Source organism: Mauremys mutica, chromosome 18 (genome assembly GCF_020497125.1).
Source record: "Mauremys mutica isolate MM-2020 ecotype Southern chromosome 18, ASM2049712v1, whole genome shotgun sequence".
Taxonomy (NCBI): Eukaryota; Metazoa; Chordata; order Testudines; family Geoemydidae; genus Mauremys; species Mauremys mutica.
Genome location: NC_059089.1, coordinates 15,756,995 through 15,774,325, shown reverse-complemented (window position 1 = coordinate 15,774,325; position 17,331 = coordinate 15,756,995). Strand labels below are relative to the sequence as shown.

Genomic DNA, 17,331 nt, shown 5'->3' with positions numbered 1-17,331 from the left:
TCATCCTGCAGGGGTGAAACTGAGGCACAGAGAGTTTAAGGGAGTTGCCCAAATTCACACAGCTGTTGGCAGCAGAGCAAGAACGAACCCAGGTCACTTGACTTCTAGCCCAGTGTTTTAGATGATAAGATCAACCTTCCCCATTTAAATTGTCTGCTAATACAATTCAGCATTTTGGGTTCCTGTAGGTTCTTCCTTTAGTCAAGTGAAACTTACAGAGATTGGAGAAGTTTGTGCACGAAGAGGATTTTGTTTTACAGTTTATTTTCTCTATATCTCTACCTCCCCATAAGCCCCATTTAACTGTTTAAAAACAAATGAGTGATCTTGTTGAAAGAAACTGAAAATGACACTATTCTAAGCACCTCTGCTTCTTCTTTGTGGACCCAATATTTATTATTTCAAACATTAATGAATAAATAGATCAGGAAGTGGTGAGCATTCTCTACTTTCATTGAAGCCAATAGAGGTTGTGAGTGATCAAATTTCTCTGTATTGAGCCCTGAGTCTGAAGAAAGTTCTGTAAAGTACATTTGGTGTGAGCTGCAGGAGGTGGTAATATTAATGATACAGCAATGGAGCTCAAAGCACTTTACAAAGGAAGTCAGTATCACTATCCCTGTTTTTACAGATGGGGAAACTGAGGCACAGAGAGGGGACGTGTCTTGCCCAAGGCCAGGGGCAGAACTGGAACTAAAACCCAGGTCTCCTGATTCTCAGTCCAGTGCTCTGTCCAGTACACCTCCACGTCTCCCGGCATTGCTTGTTTCATTGTTGTTCGTATAATCTGCTTGAAAATGTCTTTGAAAAGAAGCCATTGAAACTTATTTGGTATTTGGACACTCAGTTTGTGCTGTGCAAAGTTTGCTGAGATATAGAAATCCCTTAATCTGCCCTAAAAAATTAAGACACTAACAGGGAACTTTAGCCTCTGGATATAGGGCTGGTATCTGTGTGCCCTAAACGTGTCCCAGATGCCCCGAACACCATGGGTATAGTTGCAAGCTTTGCGGCCAGAGGCCAACTCAGAGTTTAAGGTAAACAGGTTTGAGACATTATGTCCCTGAAGTAGGAACAGGAACAGCAGGAAGCTTACTGATGTCCCCAGTTTCGCAAAGGCCTGGTGGTTATACGGTGTTAGTTCAATAGCCTTGGAGGTAAGCATGGTGCTTTACGGAGAACTAACCAACCTCTTCAATCTAGCCAAACCCCTGAGAAAATCTTGCTAGTACTGACAATTGCCCTTTGTGACACTGGCTTTTGAACATGCTTGGTCAGAGAGCCATGAGACAAATGACCTCCAGCTGTTGGATACAGGAGAACAAAGATCCAGGGAGGCTGAAAAACAAAACCAAACAAACCAAAGACCTTGACTGACAAGCAACGAAAAGCCTTGGGAAAGATGGCTGCCAGGAGAAGTTGCACATCCCTCTGCCAATGGCTGGTCAGCCGCTCAGTTGCTTTGGCCAAACCAGCCGCATCCAGCTCGATGTGGTCATGTGGGAACAAGAAGAATGTGTTGGAGGCTCTGTGGCTGCAATTTCAGGGCTGGTAGTGGGTAGATAGGTTGGTTTTTATCACACAAAGATGGGGAACATTTGTTTCTTTTTCCCTGAACCCTGTGGTTTCCCTGAAGCTTATGGAGATGATGCATCTTCCTATGTTTCCTAGTCAGCACATTCTCTTCTGTGGTGCAACGAAGCAGTGCTCATCACTGTTCTCTTGTTGCCAAAAACATAAACCTGCAAGATGCTGGGTGCCCCCTGCTTCAAGGAAGTGCAGCACCTCGCGGGTGGCGTCAGTACAATGCTGGACCAGGCAGCCAGTGAGGGGATATTGACCATGAAAAGAACTCAAGAAACTGATGATTATTTCTATCAAGTTTGCCTGGGGGAACAGCCTTAGCATCTGATTTGTATCTCCTATTGTGTCTCAGGTGCCTCAGGGCAGGGACCCATTATTTTGTAAACTGTCTGCAGGGTACCATGTGCCCCTATAAATACCACTGACAACATATGGACATTTGAGAGCCACCCACTAGGTCACCGATGCTCTGAGGCTGAGCTAATTGGATCTGGGCTTAGTGATGAAAGAATCCATTTTGTTGGGAACCAATGATTTTGCAAGAAAAGTAGGAATAAGGAGAGGCCCTTGAGGATGAAAAGAATACAGGGGCAAGGAGGGCAACAATTTTCTGTGCCTCTCTGGAAAAGTTATTTTTACACACATACACACACAATATACTATTTCACATATTATAAAATCCCAGTGTTTACAAAACACCTGATCTTCAGCAAAGAGGTCAAGATTCTGCCCCATACCAGGAATGCACAGGGAAATGGGTACATGCGAGACATTCAAATGGACAAAGAAAATAAGGAGTTTACCTGCTCACCAACTTTTCCTGTCCGCCCTGGATGTCCTGGCTCACCCTGCATTGAGATGGAGAGAGGTATCACAGAAGGCTAACTCAGTGCTGCTTTGTCAAAAATCTTTCTCCGAAAGGGTTAAACTCCTGGTGTCTCAACTGCAACACAGCAGGATTAATGACAGGCGTAACTAAACATTTTGGGTGAGTAGTGCTGGATCTCAATACTGAGAGTTCCAGCACTAACAAGCCGTGTGCAACGACACTGCACCAAACTTATGCATCAGCCCACTTTTTAATGAGATCAAGCCTTCAAAATAGGTACTTCCAAGCTGTCTACATTTTCCAAGATCCTGTTAATTAGGAAAGAACAGTCAGTCTGTGCTAACATGACAGAAGCACTTCTGTGGCCAGATTTTCAAGAGAGCTCAGCTCCCATTTGAGCACCAAAATAAGGAACCGAATTTCTAAAAGCTCAGTATGTTGGGTGCAGAATTCTTTGGAAAACTTCAGAATCAAATGCGGGTGCGGTGCACCTGAAAATCCAGCCTCTGGTGGTGACTTTGATTACCTACTGTGATCACCATTAAAAAGTCAACTGCTTACAATAATTCAGAGAGCGTGGCCCGAGGCTGGAGGGAAAAGCACAGGGATGTACATACGCCCAGACTGACCAGGGAGAAGGATGGGTTGTGGAAGGGTTGGTCTAGGGAAGTGTCTGAGTAACTCAGGACAGGCTGTCTAAAAGACAGTCACTGCTAACCTGGTTTCAGAGTAGCAGCGTGTTAGTCTGTATCCAAAAAAAGAACAGGAGGACTTGTGGCACCTTGAGACTAACAAATTTATTTCAGCATAAGCTTTCGTGGGCTACAGCCCTACTTCATCAGATGCATGTAGTGGAAAATACAGTAGGAAGATATATATCCACACACACACACACACACACACACACCAGTTCTTTTTCTTTCCTGCTGATAATAGCTCACCTTAACGGATCACTCTCCTTATAGTGTTTCATGTTCTCTATGTATATATACACATCTTCCTACTGTATTTTCCACTACGTGCATCTGATGAAGTGGGCTGTAGCCCACGAAAGCTTATGCTCAAATAAATTTGTTCGTCTCTAAGGTGCCACAAGTCCTCCTGTTCTTTTTGCTAACCTGGTGTTGTCTCTGGGTCACAGCCACTGCATTTTCTCAGTCAGCAGATAATGTGACTGCAGATGTGCTGCCAGAACAGATTTTTGTTATTTACTTGTTTAAAGAGCTGCCTTTGGGGGTTTTTTGGGCTGGGGGTTGGTATTGTGAAGAGCAGGCTGCTCTTGGAATAGCTCCTCCTGCTGCCAATGAAACAGCAGAGATAGGAATGGTTAGCATTGTTTCAGAACAAAAACCGGAGAGGCAATGGAAAAACAATTAAACAGTTTAATATCAAAAGAGAAACACACTTGTTTATAATAAAGCGTGTAGTTTAAAAATGCACAGTCATTCTTCCACAGAAACCAAGCTGAGGCTGAGCTTCCAGAAGCCGACGACAGAGAGAAATGCAGAGAGAAGAGCAAATCCTCACTGCCCCATTTCATTTCTAGGATGGAAACTGGAAGCTCAGCACATGTTAAACATGAGAGGTTCTTGAAGTTTAACTCCAGTCTTGAATTCCTCTCTCCCACGCCAACCCATCAGCTCTCTGGTATGAACACCCCTCCCGCCTTACCTTTGAACCATCAGGGCCAGGTTTTCCAGGAAATCCCTTCCTGCCAGGTCGACCCTGAAACATACAAAGGATGATGAATATAAAAGGCTCAATATTGTCTTTGCTCCCAGCTGCTGCAGCTGCCCTTGGTCACTGCAGCCAAAGCCTGCGTGACCTGATGCAACTTACAAATAGAGCTGGGTGACATTTTTTTTGGCAAATAATAAATGCACTGAAACTGTTTATGAATTTGGGTCAGAGTCAGTAAATAGTTTCCACTGACAAAAAAGCCCCCAAAACCAAAATTTCAAAACCAGCATTTCGAATAGTCATTCAAAATGTTTGACCCAGACAAAGGGGTTGGGTTTTTTTTGCTTTTTCATTTCACAGAGAAAAAATACGAAAAATCAATTTTGGTTAGAAACGAACCTGAATTTTTCAGTTCAGAGGCCGAACTGAAAAATCAATGATTTGCTCAGCTCTGCTTACAAAGTAGAGTCTCCAAAAGACTCCAGCTACAACATCCCAAAGCAGCCCTTCCAGGCACCAGGGCACAATGCCTTGGCTCTGTGTCTGATCTCTGGATGACCTGGATCTCAGCTTGAGATAGAAACTGCATGTGTAAGGAAGTCTCTGCTCCACCATTAGGCAAATTTCATCTCTTCAGCATCACACCAGAAGTGCTGCATGGGCGTTGTAAGTAATGAATGGAAGGGCTATATTGCTGCCCTTTTGATGGGTAATTATACACTGCATTCATCTGGCATCCTAACACTCCCAGCAAGCCATCTGTGCCTAGTGCCAGCTCAGGCTCCAGCATCCTGAGCCCCTAAAGGCAGCGTCTTCCTAGTGCCAATATGAGCGTCGTCACAGCAGCGCCCCACAGCAACTAGCTGGGATTTGGGAGCCTGAGCTCCTGGCAACAATACCCCACTGGTACCAGCTAGAATTCAGCCAATATGAGCTTTCTTGCAGCCGTGTTGCATCACTGCTGTCTACCACAGATCAGTGCAAACTGTTGACTGTGTGTGTGAGTATATATGCCCCATGCTTATCACTCATCAAAGCAGGAATACACCCACAAACCAATGGTCCGGTGAAAACTTACTCCCTGCCCGGGAAAGCCGCTTCAGTTTCTGTCCTAGCAGCTGGGGCTGGAATGGATTTATAGCATCAGATCTTTGGTAGCAGCCAATACCTGGTTTTATAGAGGGCAGTGAAAATTGCTGTATCAACACACGTGCTCAACAGCAATAAGTTGTATGTGGAGTAAGACATTCCTCTCCTGATCCGTATAGCAATTAGATTACACCCAGAGGGTGAGATCTGGTTACCATTATATCAGGATCCTGCAAATATTCTCAGAGGTCATAAAATCCTGCAGTGGTGAGTTCCAAAGATACGACTATATTCCTTTTGTTTATCCCAAATGTACTGCTCTGTTGTTTTGATTGAGGGTCCCCTACTTTCACATTATGGGGCAGACAAAAGGACTTTTTAAGTCCACTGTCCATATCCTTGTATTTCTCAATCCATCCTTTTTCTTGCTCTTCTCTTTTAAAAACAAATGCAGCATTCAAATGAGACCAGGGACATATTTTTGAATCATGGAAGCCAACATGGGGGTGAATTATGGAGCTAGGTCCAAGTCACACAGTTTGCACTTGGCTCTGAATTATCCCAAAGTTTGAGGGTGTTTATATGGGGCTTTAATCTAGCCCAGCTTTAGTTGAATATTAAGACATTATATAGCCCCCATCCAATGCCCAGTGGGAGTCTTTCCATTGATTTCCATGGACGTTGGATCAAGCCCTTGTTGCACATAGACAATACAATGCTTGCCAGCAGGACCATTCTTTGACTGAAATAGGGGGGTCAAATCTTTCATTTTTATTTCCAACCTCAAATGCCTGGTGAGGTGTATGGAGCTACGTAGTAACTGACCAGGCCACTTGAGAGCAGTGAAACCTACCTCTGGACCAGGGGACCCTGGTGGCCCTATGGGTCCTTCATCTCCCTGAAGGGGAAAAAATTGAAACTAGTAAGAAAATCTTATACGCCTCTTGGGCTCCAGAAATGTTATGAAAGTAAATAGCTTGTAATACCATCAGCATTTAAATACACAATCCCCGTGCTTACGCAACTGCTGTCTTGTCATAACATTTTAACAGTTCCATCCCATCAGACTGGAAAGGAAGAAGATTATCAGAGCACTTCCTTCCAGGAGATTGCATCACCATTTCAGTGCAGCCAGATATGTCTGTGGAGCCATCCCAGTGCCAGAGGAATAAACCCAGAGACAAATCCTGCCTATGGATGCCCACCGGAAATTCCCAGAGAAGTTAATGGCAATTGCGTGTGCTTACCAAAGGGAAGAATTTGGCCCACAAGATACTGTACTTGATCACGGGCATCTGATTAGTTTGGTTTGGCCAAGGACGCAATCCCTGGAGAGCTTGCTCTTTTTGCCTCAGGTGCAAGGTTTCTCACAGACTTTCACACATATCAGATATACTGAGGGTTTTCCTTCACTTCCACACAGGACACTAGATTGGCTCCATTACTGAGATTTCCCAAAGGCTTACATGGCAATTGGACTAGGTCCTGCATCTGGGTTCCTCGTCAGTTTCTGTTTAGTCTGGATCAGATTTAAAGTTTCTAGGAGACCTTCAATTAAGCCACAGGATGGTGATCTCAAGTGTCTGGCCTAAACCCACAATAGAAAGAGAAATTGAAAGTGCTCTTAGCCCACCCACTGCTCTAGTGGTTTTGAGTTAGACCATTAGGACCACTAACAGAAACCACGCGGTCAAGCGGACTGACCATGGGATTGGAAGTCAATGATATCTGATTTTGACACATTCACTGTGTGACCTGGGGTGAGCCACTGAATCTATGTCCTGGTTTCCCCATCTGCAAATTGGATAGAATACTCTCCTATCTCACAGAGGACGGGGAGGCAGGGGGTCATGCAGATGCATCAGTTAATGCTTGTAAAAGCTCTTTTAAAATGATCAGTGTTAAATAAGGCTAAGAATTATGATTGCTTTATACAACGCTTTCCGTTCATGCACTGAATTTGGATTATTTGCATAGGGCTACAAATGTAGATGGCTCTTGAAAGACAAAAGACAATGAGCTTGATTTTCCGCTCAGGCTGATGTAAATCTAGAGAAACGACAGTGAAGTCACTGGAATGACACTGGTGTAAAGCTGTTGTGAGCAAGAGGAGAATGAGGCTCACTGTCTCTGCCCTAAAGTGTTTCCAATTCAAGGGTCACTAAAGTCAATGGCAACCCCCCGAGGGAGGGGCATAATTAAGCCCTGAATGAAGGCACAACACGATGGGCGGAGGCTGCAGACCTGGGTTTACGCAGCAATAAGGTCATGTGCACATGATGGAGAATAACGAGCACATCCTGTTCATTATTTATTTTAGAAGGTGATGTTACTCCGTGGGGAAGACCAGGGTTTGTAGGCCTCACATTAGAAAATGCGCTTTAAGGCAAAGTGTGAAGGAACACAGAATAGAGGCACATTGGACCTTGGGCCAGGAAAGGAGGATTTTCAGGCATAGGGGCCTGAGTGGAAGAAGGCACCAAGATGAGGTGTAGAAAAAAGAAGCTGGTGGGATGGCTAGGCCCCTGCTGATGCCAGCAGGAGTTGGATGCACGGATTGAGGGGAGCATGTAGCCTCTAGAGCTAACCCCAGTGGATCTGTGATTTTGCAGGTTTCTGATTGGTGACTGAGACTAAGTATCTGCTCCCAGGTGCAGATGGAGCAAACCTGGGGCCCCATTTATGCAAAAGATTAACGTGACTGGAAAGGGAAAGTTTTCTTGGACAAGGACTGCATTTGGCTTTGGAAGCCACATGGACACTTACCTCTTGGCCAGGCTGTCCTCTTGGCCCAGGTAAACCTCGTGCTCCGGGCTTCCCCTGCAATGGATCCAAAAGAAAAGGTTCTCAGAAAATAGAAGCAAAGCTCTGAGGGTCCATTAAAGTGAGACAGGTCTCTTTCCAACACACGTTGCCATGGGGAAGGATCCAATGTCAATTTTGTTTCAGAAAAAAAGAAAAATCCCACGCTTGGAGGGAACTCAATCCAAAACAGACCAAACCGGAGTCTCAGCCAGACCAATCTCCAGGAATCTCCAGGACTTTTTCTCCCACCCTGCTTCCCACATCTGTGTTTTCATTGACTGTTTCCAACTCAGCACAAGGCTTCTATCTGAGAGCCGCTCACCTTCGGGCCTTCGGGGCCATTTTGTCCTGGTGGGCCAATATCCCCTGGAAAGCCCTAGAGAGAATCAGAAATGGTTGGCGTTACATTAGAGAGCTTTCTGGAAAGGCTTCCTGTGCTCTTCTAAGAGCTCTTCTAAAGATTTAACTTGACGCTTCGTGTTGTGACTAGCATCATTTGCTGGCACTGTGCACACACAGGCCACTGTGGGGCATCTGCAGGGACTGAAGCAGCTTTGAAATAACCAGATGAAATCCAGAGGGTAACAGTAGAAAAGAGATCTAGGCTATTGGTTTAAGTAAGAACAAGGCATCCCTTCTGTTAACAGCCCCTTTTTGGTCCATCTCCTTGCAAAATTCACTGTTGTAAGGGCCTCCCTGTCATCACATATTTAAAATGGCATTTTGGTTTTTAATTAATCTTTATCAGACAGTATATACTCTCATTTCTCTGAGAAATAAATCACCTGCCTGAATGACAAAGGGAAGCAGCCTAGGAATTAGGAAAGGTGCTGACATGCTCATTAGCTGCTGTCTTTAACCAAACAGTGACCCCTTTTCCACCCACAAACCCATTCACCGAAGAAACAAAGGAATCCATAGTCATTTCCAGCAGAAACAAAGAACAAGAATTACTAAGCGATACCACTTGACAAAGAGCCATTCCAGGCCCAGCAAAATACCAGAACACTGATGAAAGGAAAACAGTCTATCAGCCAGCACTACAAGTGTCTCTCAGGCTCACAACGTACATTTTCTAATTATTAATAAGGGCGTGAACCACAACGTGCTGCAGAGAAATTGATCTTGTACTTGAAGCATCACAACATGGTTTTGGGCGAGGACAATGGGGCTGTCTTCTAACCAGTATTTGGTTAAAAAGATTCCCAGGTTACCCACAACAGAGGCTAGAAGGATAAAAAGGCAAGAACTGAGATTCACTGTAGGATGGTGATGAACCTGCTGAGCTGAAAACCCACTGCTGTTCTCCTCATCATGACTGATGTATGATCTTCCAGAGTGGAAAAGCGGGCCCCTAGTCCTCTCCCCTGACCAATAAAGTAACTGTCTAAAAGGACAGGAAATGAGCTCTTTCCCCAGGAAGGGGGCAGCAGCAGAAGACAGGCTGGAGAACTGCATGATGAGTGGGGGCCAAATGACCAAGACAGCTATGGGACCAGGCGAGGGATGCCATGATGGTTATATCTATTGCTCTACAGGAAAGGAGAGAGGGCTGGGCAAGCTGGGTTCTGCCACTGACTTGTCATGTGTCCTTGGGCAACTTGCTTCAGCTTTCTAGGCTTCAGATCCCCTGTTTGTAAAATGGGGATGATACCTCCTTTCCTAGTGTGCTTTGAACCCTATGGAGGAAAAGGCGCTAAGCATTATTAGTGATTTAAGTAATTGTAGGAAACAAGGAGAGAACAGACTACAACAAGTGGGGCCTTGTTACCACACTGAGGTAGAGAGAGGATTGGGACTGGTGGCCCAAGGACTCCATCCTCTTGGTCTCACTATACATCACTGCAGCCGGGTTGGAATGTGTGAGGAGCTTACTGCATAGCATGGAGTTTTGACTTTGGAAACCCCCAGAGATTGCATGGAGTGGGGAGGGAGGGAGGGAACCGTCTGAAGATAAAACACAGAGGAGGGGTCCTTATGCAAACTGACAACCTGTCAGTGCAGCACTATGGCAGTGAGTTCAACAGGAACTTGCCTGTCCTTTGCTAGCAAAGGCTTCAACCCTGCATCCACATGGAGCATTACTGGTTGAGTCAGAAGCAAATAATTCCACCGAATCTATAGATGGATCCACCTGAAGAGTGGTTTCCAAGACTGGCAGGGAGGTGAGTATCTAAATGATTCCTAAATTAAAAACCCAAGCTGGAGTTCAAAGGAGGTGGAATCTCAGCAGCGAAGTAGCCTGCAGCTGTCCAACGGACATTTCTCATTTTCCCTTTGCAGTGAGGATTGCTTGGGAGGTGGGGGAATTATGAAGGTTTGCCAACAAAGAGAGGCGGCAGAAATCAAGAAATAAAGGAATGATCAGAGCTGAAGGCACATACCTCCGGACCGGGTGGTCCTGGAAACCCGACTGGACCTTTGTCACCAACCTTTCCCTGCCAAATCAGAAAACAAGGGTGAATGTAAGACAGCTGCTGAGGTTCCTGTTTAGAATAACATCCACCCTGCCGAGCCGTCTTTCCAGCTGGGCACTGAACTCTTTAGAGGCAAGATTAGGAAATAGAAGATGGTTAAAGGCATTACTTACAGGGGGACCTGGCTTTCCTCGGGCTCCTGGTATCCCAGGAAAGCCCTGACTGCCCTGGGAAACGGAGAAACAATTTTTCAGTAAACAGAATTAAACAGATGCAAAATAACCACTGTAAAGCCCCCACCCCATGCTTCTGCAACAGCGAGAGAATCTTTTCGTCCTCACAACTCCAGTCATATCCAGTGCTTTCGGGGGTGGGTGACCACAGCATGGAAGGACACAGTAGAACAGATTAAACCTGCCAAGCATAAGCCTCTCTCTTTTCCCTTGGTGCATTCATACACCAGGATATGCAGCAGGACCTCAGCGTGTGTAAGGGGAGGAGAAAGGAGTCAGCTGTGCTGCCTCATGAGGCTGCCTGGTATTGTCACCAATACAAGGCTGGGGAAGACTGTCCTGAAGGAGAGGAGAGGACTTTAGGAGTCACTCATTTAAAGAAGACCGAGTTCTAGAAGGACACCTATAGTTAACATTGCTGTACAGTTACATTGCTCCAACATCCTCTTCTTTCTCGCTCTCATAGGGTCTGAAGGCCAGCTGTTGAAAGTCTTTTGATTGGTGGTTTCCCCAGCCAAAATCCCAGCACAGTATATCCCATGGTGTAGGGATCTCTTTATTTCCCACCTCTGATCCATAGAGTTTTACATGCTAATACGTAGGGAGACCAGATACCAACTGAAAAAACGGGACGGGGGTGGGGAGTAATAGGTGCCTATATAAGGAAAAGTCCCAAAAAAACTGGGACTGTCCCTATAAAAACGGGACATCTGGTCACCCTACTAATAGTCCAACTCCACTTCCTGCAGGTCCTTACACAGCTGTTCACACACACCAACCCCCGGCTGGCAGGTGCTCACACACTCTCCTCCCTGGCTGGCAGCCATACATGCATGCTTCGCCCCTTACACCTATTACACGGGTAACCCACACATCTGTTCCCTGAGATCTGGCACACGGACACTTCGCCTTTCTGCTACATGGTCTTCCTGGCTAATGCAGGCACTCTCCTTCTCTGCACCCGGACAGCCAGCATGCACCTTCTCACAGCATCTTTTCAGTGGGATGTATGCACATTGCTCCCCAGCACGTGGAAAACACAGCTGCTGCACCCTGATCCTAAGAGCTACACAGACTGTTGTGTCCTGTATGCAGCACAAAGACACTCATGCTTTCGTAGAGCAGGGACCTGGCATGCATGCTTCCTTGGCCTGAAATTCCCTGCTCTCTGGTTCTATTTGCAGGGACACATGCTAAAGAACTATCGATTCTAGGGGCCAAATTCAACCCTGGCATGAGCATGGTCACCCACACTGATGCCAATGAGCGGCACCCTCTAAATATATAAGCTATGTAGAGACGTGTGGCTGACCACTACAGAGGCCCCAGTCCAGCAAAGCACATGAGTAGCATTAATCATACCAGTAGTTCCCCTGAAGTCAACAGGACTCCGACTGCTCGTGCTTAAAGTTATGCATATGCTTAAGTGCTTTGCTGCTTTGGGGCCGAAGTCCCTGTTGCAGACAAATTCACTGACTCTGCAGCCAGAAGACCATGCACATTGCTCCTAATCAGAAGAACTTGTTCCATCACTTTCAGTTTCTGCAGGAGGTTATGGTCGTTTCCACAGGAAGCACCTTATTTTCCCGTACAGAACTGCATGTTTAAAAAAAAATGGCATTCTGTTGATTTTGGTTTGAGAAGCTCTCAGAGTTATGCAGAGTGGTGGTGGTGAGGTGAATCTGAGGGTGTAATGCAAAAAACTATAGTGTCTTTATGACAGGAGGAACCAGAGCTTTCAAAAGAACATGGTTTGAATATGAGCTGAGAAAGCTTGCAGCTACGCATGTTATCTATGTAAGAAGAAAAACTGAAAGCAATTACCTTGTCTCCTTGGAATCCAATATCTCCTGGAACACCTGGCAGTCCCTGATCACCCTGAATACACATCACCAAAGAAAGTTACAATATACACCATCAATGGCAAAACCGTCCAGGTCTATAGAAAATTATACGATGTACTGCATGGCAGAAAATTCATTCCAGGCCCCTTTCAAACAGAACTGGTGACAAACCAAAGGTCATATAATCCATCACAACAATCTTGAGCAAAATATGCCTTTCCCAACAACAAATCTGAACTGAGAAACAAAACCACAGGAGAGAAAATAGACAAATACCTGTGCCTGTTGTGAAAAATGTTAGAAGAGAGGACTACAGCCTGCTTTTCCCTTGCTAGTAGCAAACACATAGGTGATGAAATGTCAAAATACAGCTGAGCAAAACAGCCAGCTTGCTTATTGGTAACGAACTTTCCTCTGAGGTTGTTCTCCTCTACAGAGCTTGGCACAGCCTGGGACTGGGAGCACTGATCAACCCCTTCCTTATAAAAGTATTATAAAGGTTAAAAGGTTAACAACTGAGCACTCAATGATTATAGAGAGTATTGAGCATAACTGCTTCTCTAAATGTGCAGGAGATCATCAGTGGAAGTGCCACCACTTCGTTAAGATGAACCCTGAGTATGGGAGTCATTAGAGATGGAAAAGACCCATTGCACGGTCCAGCCCATCTCCTTGCTAATGCTGGATGGTTCCAGTTTTCTAATGTCCTGCATTTTCTAGTCTTTTGTCCATCTTAGCCTTGAAAATCTCAACTCACTGGGCTGCCATCCCTTTCCCTGAGAGATGGGAGAGCAGCCTGGGGTGAAGAAGCTGGGTTTGTTCTGAGAACCAGCCTGCCTTTGTCAAACCTGGTTACTGAGAGCCATAAGAAAAGGTTTATTTGTTTCATAACCAAGCTGATATGATATGCATTAAAAAGGCTGCTTAAAAGGAAAATACATGGAGGTCCCAGACTTGTGCAGGCTAAGAAGATTCCAGCTAAAGACTGAAGTAAGTGCTCATGGATGGGAGTGATACTTTATCCTACATAAAGCCATTGATACAGATAATCTGAAAGAGAAATCAGTCTTCAATCATTTTGATGAGGTAGGGGTGAGGAAAGAAGTGGCAGTTCATGGGAAATATGTAAAGATGATGTTAAGGAACAGAGTTCCAAGTCTGGATGTGCAGAGGAGCTTCTACCTTACCACAAGCAGATTAGTTATGAACAGTCCCACATTATCTTTCTGGAACTAACTGTTCTCTTTGGAACAGAGGCTTCCCCATAAGAGGTTATAATGAAGACAAGGGATCCTCCAATGGAAGAGATTAGGGTGGCCTGGTTTATGTGAGACTAGAGGCTGAACCCATTGTCATTAACCTTCAAGGCACTGAGGGTATAGAACCACTCATGGGATGGATTCAGGAAGCACTAGCCAAGCGTGGCATGCCCCGTGTATATCTGTCCAGCTGCTATCCATGGTGCCACACGTGTGGCTGGAATGTGTGTGTGTTTGACATGGATTAGGCACATTTTGTTGCAAAGCATGCAGAAACTTTTAATTCCTCTGCTGTGTTGCCTCATACAATCGGTGCTGGGAAGGGGAATAACTACCTCAAAAAGGTTGGAGCAGACCTCCCTGGCAAAGGGGTGAAGGGAGCTTTCCTTCACGGTGGGAAAAAAACAACCCAGGAGCTGGAGTAGGCCGGAAGACCACATGCTTCTCCTGTAACTGTTGGGAAACTGTATTAGCAGGGTTTAACACGACACTGCAGCTGTATAACTAAAGTAACTCTAGCTATCCTTAGGAAGAGCCTGTAAACCGCAGCTCTGAAGAGAACTGCTGGGCCTACCATTAATTCCCATCTTCCCTCTGGAGCAGCATGGCTCTCACATTGGGAATTCCAGCCTGCTGGCTTGTCACTGCCTAAGGGTGCCCCCACCAGTCCTGCCCTGCGATTCCAGCGCAGCAAAGTGGGGAAATCTCCACTGAGACAGAGACGCACACATGGGGCCAAGTTCTGCCAGCTCTGATGGCAGGTGATAGAGCCCCACCCTTGCCAAGCAGGATGCAGAACACCCTCAAAGCCCTCATTTCCTTTCAGACCTTTGCTCGACAGCAAGAAGTGGCAGATGGAATGAATTAGGCCAATCAAGGCTGCTCTCATCTGAACTGAGTTAATAATTACAAAAGGTTACTGATTATTGTCAGCCTGCCAGGGGCGAGTGCTGCACCACTCCTGCTGATCCAGCATTTTAGTCTCCAGATGCTGTCTAATGTCTGGGAGATGTATATATTACATACATAGCAAAAACTTAAACTCCAGCCCTGTGTGGAGCTATAACTCCACATTCACCAGAGAAGAGCTGAGCTGGTGCTTTCATTCCCCCTCTCTTCTGGTTCTGTAATGGGCTGCCCCTTCTACACACCTCCCGCAATAAATTCTTTGGTCATTTTCTAGGGAAGCCGTCTCTGCATTCCTGAACAGGACACTGGCAACTGCCTTCAAGAATCTACCCCAGGTTTTTTACAAAAGACCCAACACACGCTGGGACAGGACTCTGGAATCTGAGTTAGGAGTCAGTACGGTTGCCCAGCCAGAGTAGACATGCTCAATAAAGCTGACCGGTTCTTTTTCCTGAGCCTTCGAGCCATCTACGCTAGCTGATAACCAGGTTGTAAGATGGTATGGTTGACATGCAGACTCAACCTAGTTAGCATATGAAGACTTTCAAAGGTGACTAGTCGTTTTGGGTGCCCAACCTGACACACCTAAAAGGGCCTTGGCATTCAAAGGATGGGTACTCAGCACTTCCTGAATGTGAGGCCCCATTAAGATGTCCGGGATTGGGCACCCAAAGTCACTAGACACTTGAAAATCTTGGCTGTGGTTCCTTACTGTTTTGACCCCAGTTTGTGAGCAGGATTGTTAACTAGACTGTCAGTCTCCGACATAGCTGTGACGTGCAGATGGGACCCCCCACCCTTATCTGCTGTGTACATGAGTCAGGCAGTCCTACTTCCCAGGTGTGTCTGTGGAAGGTCATTCTAAAGTGCATGGCACCATGCAAAACATACCCCACCAAGTACCTCCGGCAGGGCCTACTTGAGACAGTGCATTCCCCTGAGGGAACCTGAGCAGCTGACACAAACACAGACGTGCAGTGTGAAGGGTGTGCACAAGCCAACACCCTTTACAGGTGGTTGCATAGTGGAAATGCTGCTGTGTGGAGGCTGAACTGTGTAAGCTGTAACTAGCTCAAGCTGAGTGTGTCAGAGCCCAGTTACGCTTCAGAAAGTTTTATCTGTGATGTGGATGGGGACCCACCAGTGCATTCAGCCAAGAAGTTCCCCATAACCTTAGCCACCACACCCAACAGAAAGAGATTTATTTTAGTCAGGAAGTGATAGAGGTATAAATAATTATCTGTTTGCAGAGACAGCACCCGGGAAAAGACAAATGCTGGCAACATCCCAGAGATGGTGGGAGACAAACTCTCAGACAAGATAGATATCAAAGGGAAACATGGGTGCCAAGGAAGTGTCTTAGGTTTCTGGCCTTTAGCGCAAAGGAGAGGTTTGGATAAAGGGACAGTGGAAGGTAGTGATGAAGTTAAGATCTGACAGGCAGAAGAGGGATATCAAGGGATCAGAGAAAGGCCATGGGCCACATAAAACCCATGTACAATGCACAACAGAGGTGGAAACTAGTAATGAGACATCCAGGAGGTGAATGCAGAACGGAACCGTCTTACTTTCAAGTCACCTCTCCCACTCCACTCTACGCAGAAGGGCACCATGACCAAAATGGACGGCAATCTGGGCATTATCCCCTCACTACAAAAGGAGTTTAATTATATTTGAGACTTCTATTAACAGATTCAACTGTATAACATATATGGAGGAAATACGAGCATCAAAGAAAGATGCTGAGGCACCTAGTAGTGGTTGGGATGGAACGTAGTTTCACAGAAATGAAAGAGGAAGGAAGCAAAAGTGAAAGGATGTCTTGCTGCTAAGGTAACAGACTGGGACTCGGGAGTTGGGGTCAATTCCTGCCTGTGCCAGAGACTTCCTGGGTGACCCTGGGCACCCACATGAAAAATGAAGATGACAATCCTTCGTCTGTCTTGTCTATTTAGACTCTTTGTAAGCTCTTTGTGGGCAGGGACCGTCTCTTACTGTGTGTGTATATACAGCGCTAGCACAACCAGGTCCAGTATCAGACAGGGTCTGTATGTGCTACTAGAATACAAATAATAAAAAACATAATACAGCAAGATAGGAAAGAAGGCATCTGTTTCTTGCTCATGGTGAACAACATAAAAATAGACAGAGTGATCAATATGACCAAAAGATCCACTAAGATAAAGAAGCATGAGACCAAATGACTACAGCAGGTTACTGATCACTTAGAAAAGCTAAGTTTAAGTATTAGAAACAGGCCAACTGGCTGCATGCCGATGCCAAAAAAATCACAAAACCAAAAAGCTGAAGAACACAGGCCGAAAGAAAATCAAACTTTCCCAATCTCACTATTGAGCTGATGTGTCTCGTTTGTACCTGTGCAAGTGAGTGCAGCCTAGTTTGAGATTTTGGCCTCTTGGGTAAAAGGCTTTATAGCTAAAATATGAAAACTGACTGCAGTCACCTGTGTGAAAGAGACCTAGGCGGTCAAAGTCTATATGGATTTTATTTACTTGGCCTTGTGTTTCCCAGGGCTTTGGCTGTGAGACTGCTGGAAAGGATGCACCCAAGTCGTCTGGAAGCTTTCTCCCATTTGTGATATCATCGCTGGGTTGATCTGTTTTTCTGACAGTGCCCCAGGATATTGAAATGAAAAGTCAACTCATTGAGGATAGAAGCTTG

At 45.6% G+C, this 17,331-nt stretch overlaps 1 protein-coding gene across 17 annotated transcripts in view; it reads right to left on the bottom strand.

The window, feature by feature from the left end:
• The window catches only part of LOC123352512 (collagen alpha-1(XXVII) chain B-like), a 287,024-nt gene that overhangs the window by 98,037 nt on the left and 171,656 nt on the right, over window positions 1–17,331 (bottom strand). For all 17 annotated transcript variants that reach the window (XM_044992754.1, XM_044992742.1, XM_044992753.1 and 14 more), the window contains 8 exons: window positions 12,462–12,515; window positions 10,578–10,631; window positions 10,372–10,425; window positions 8,310–8,363; window positions 7,949–8,002; window positions 6,036–6,080; window positions 4,085–4,138; window positions 2,388–2,432 (listed from right to left, as the gene is read on the bottom strand). In XM_044992754.1, the coding sequence (XP_044848689.1) occupies window positions 2,388–2,432; window positions 4,085–4,138; window positions 6,036–6,080; window positions 7,949–8,002; window positions 8,310–8,363; window positions 10,372–10,425; window positions 10,578–10,631; window positions 12,462–12,515 (414 nt within the window). The remainder of the gene's footprint in view (window positions 1–2,387; window positions 2,433–4,084; window positions 4,139–6,035; window positions 6,081–7,948; window positions 8,003–8,309; window positions 8,364–10,371; window positions 10,426–10,577; window positions 10,632–12,461; window positions 12,516–17,331) is intronic.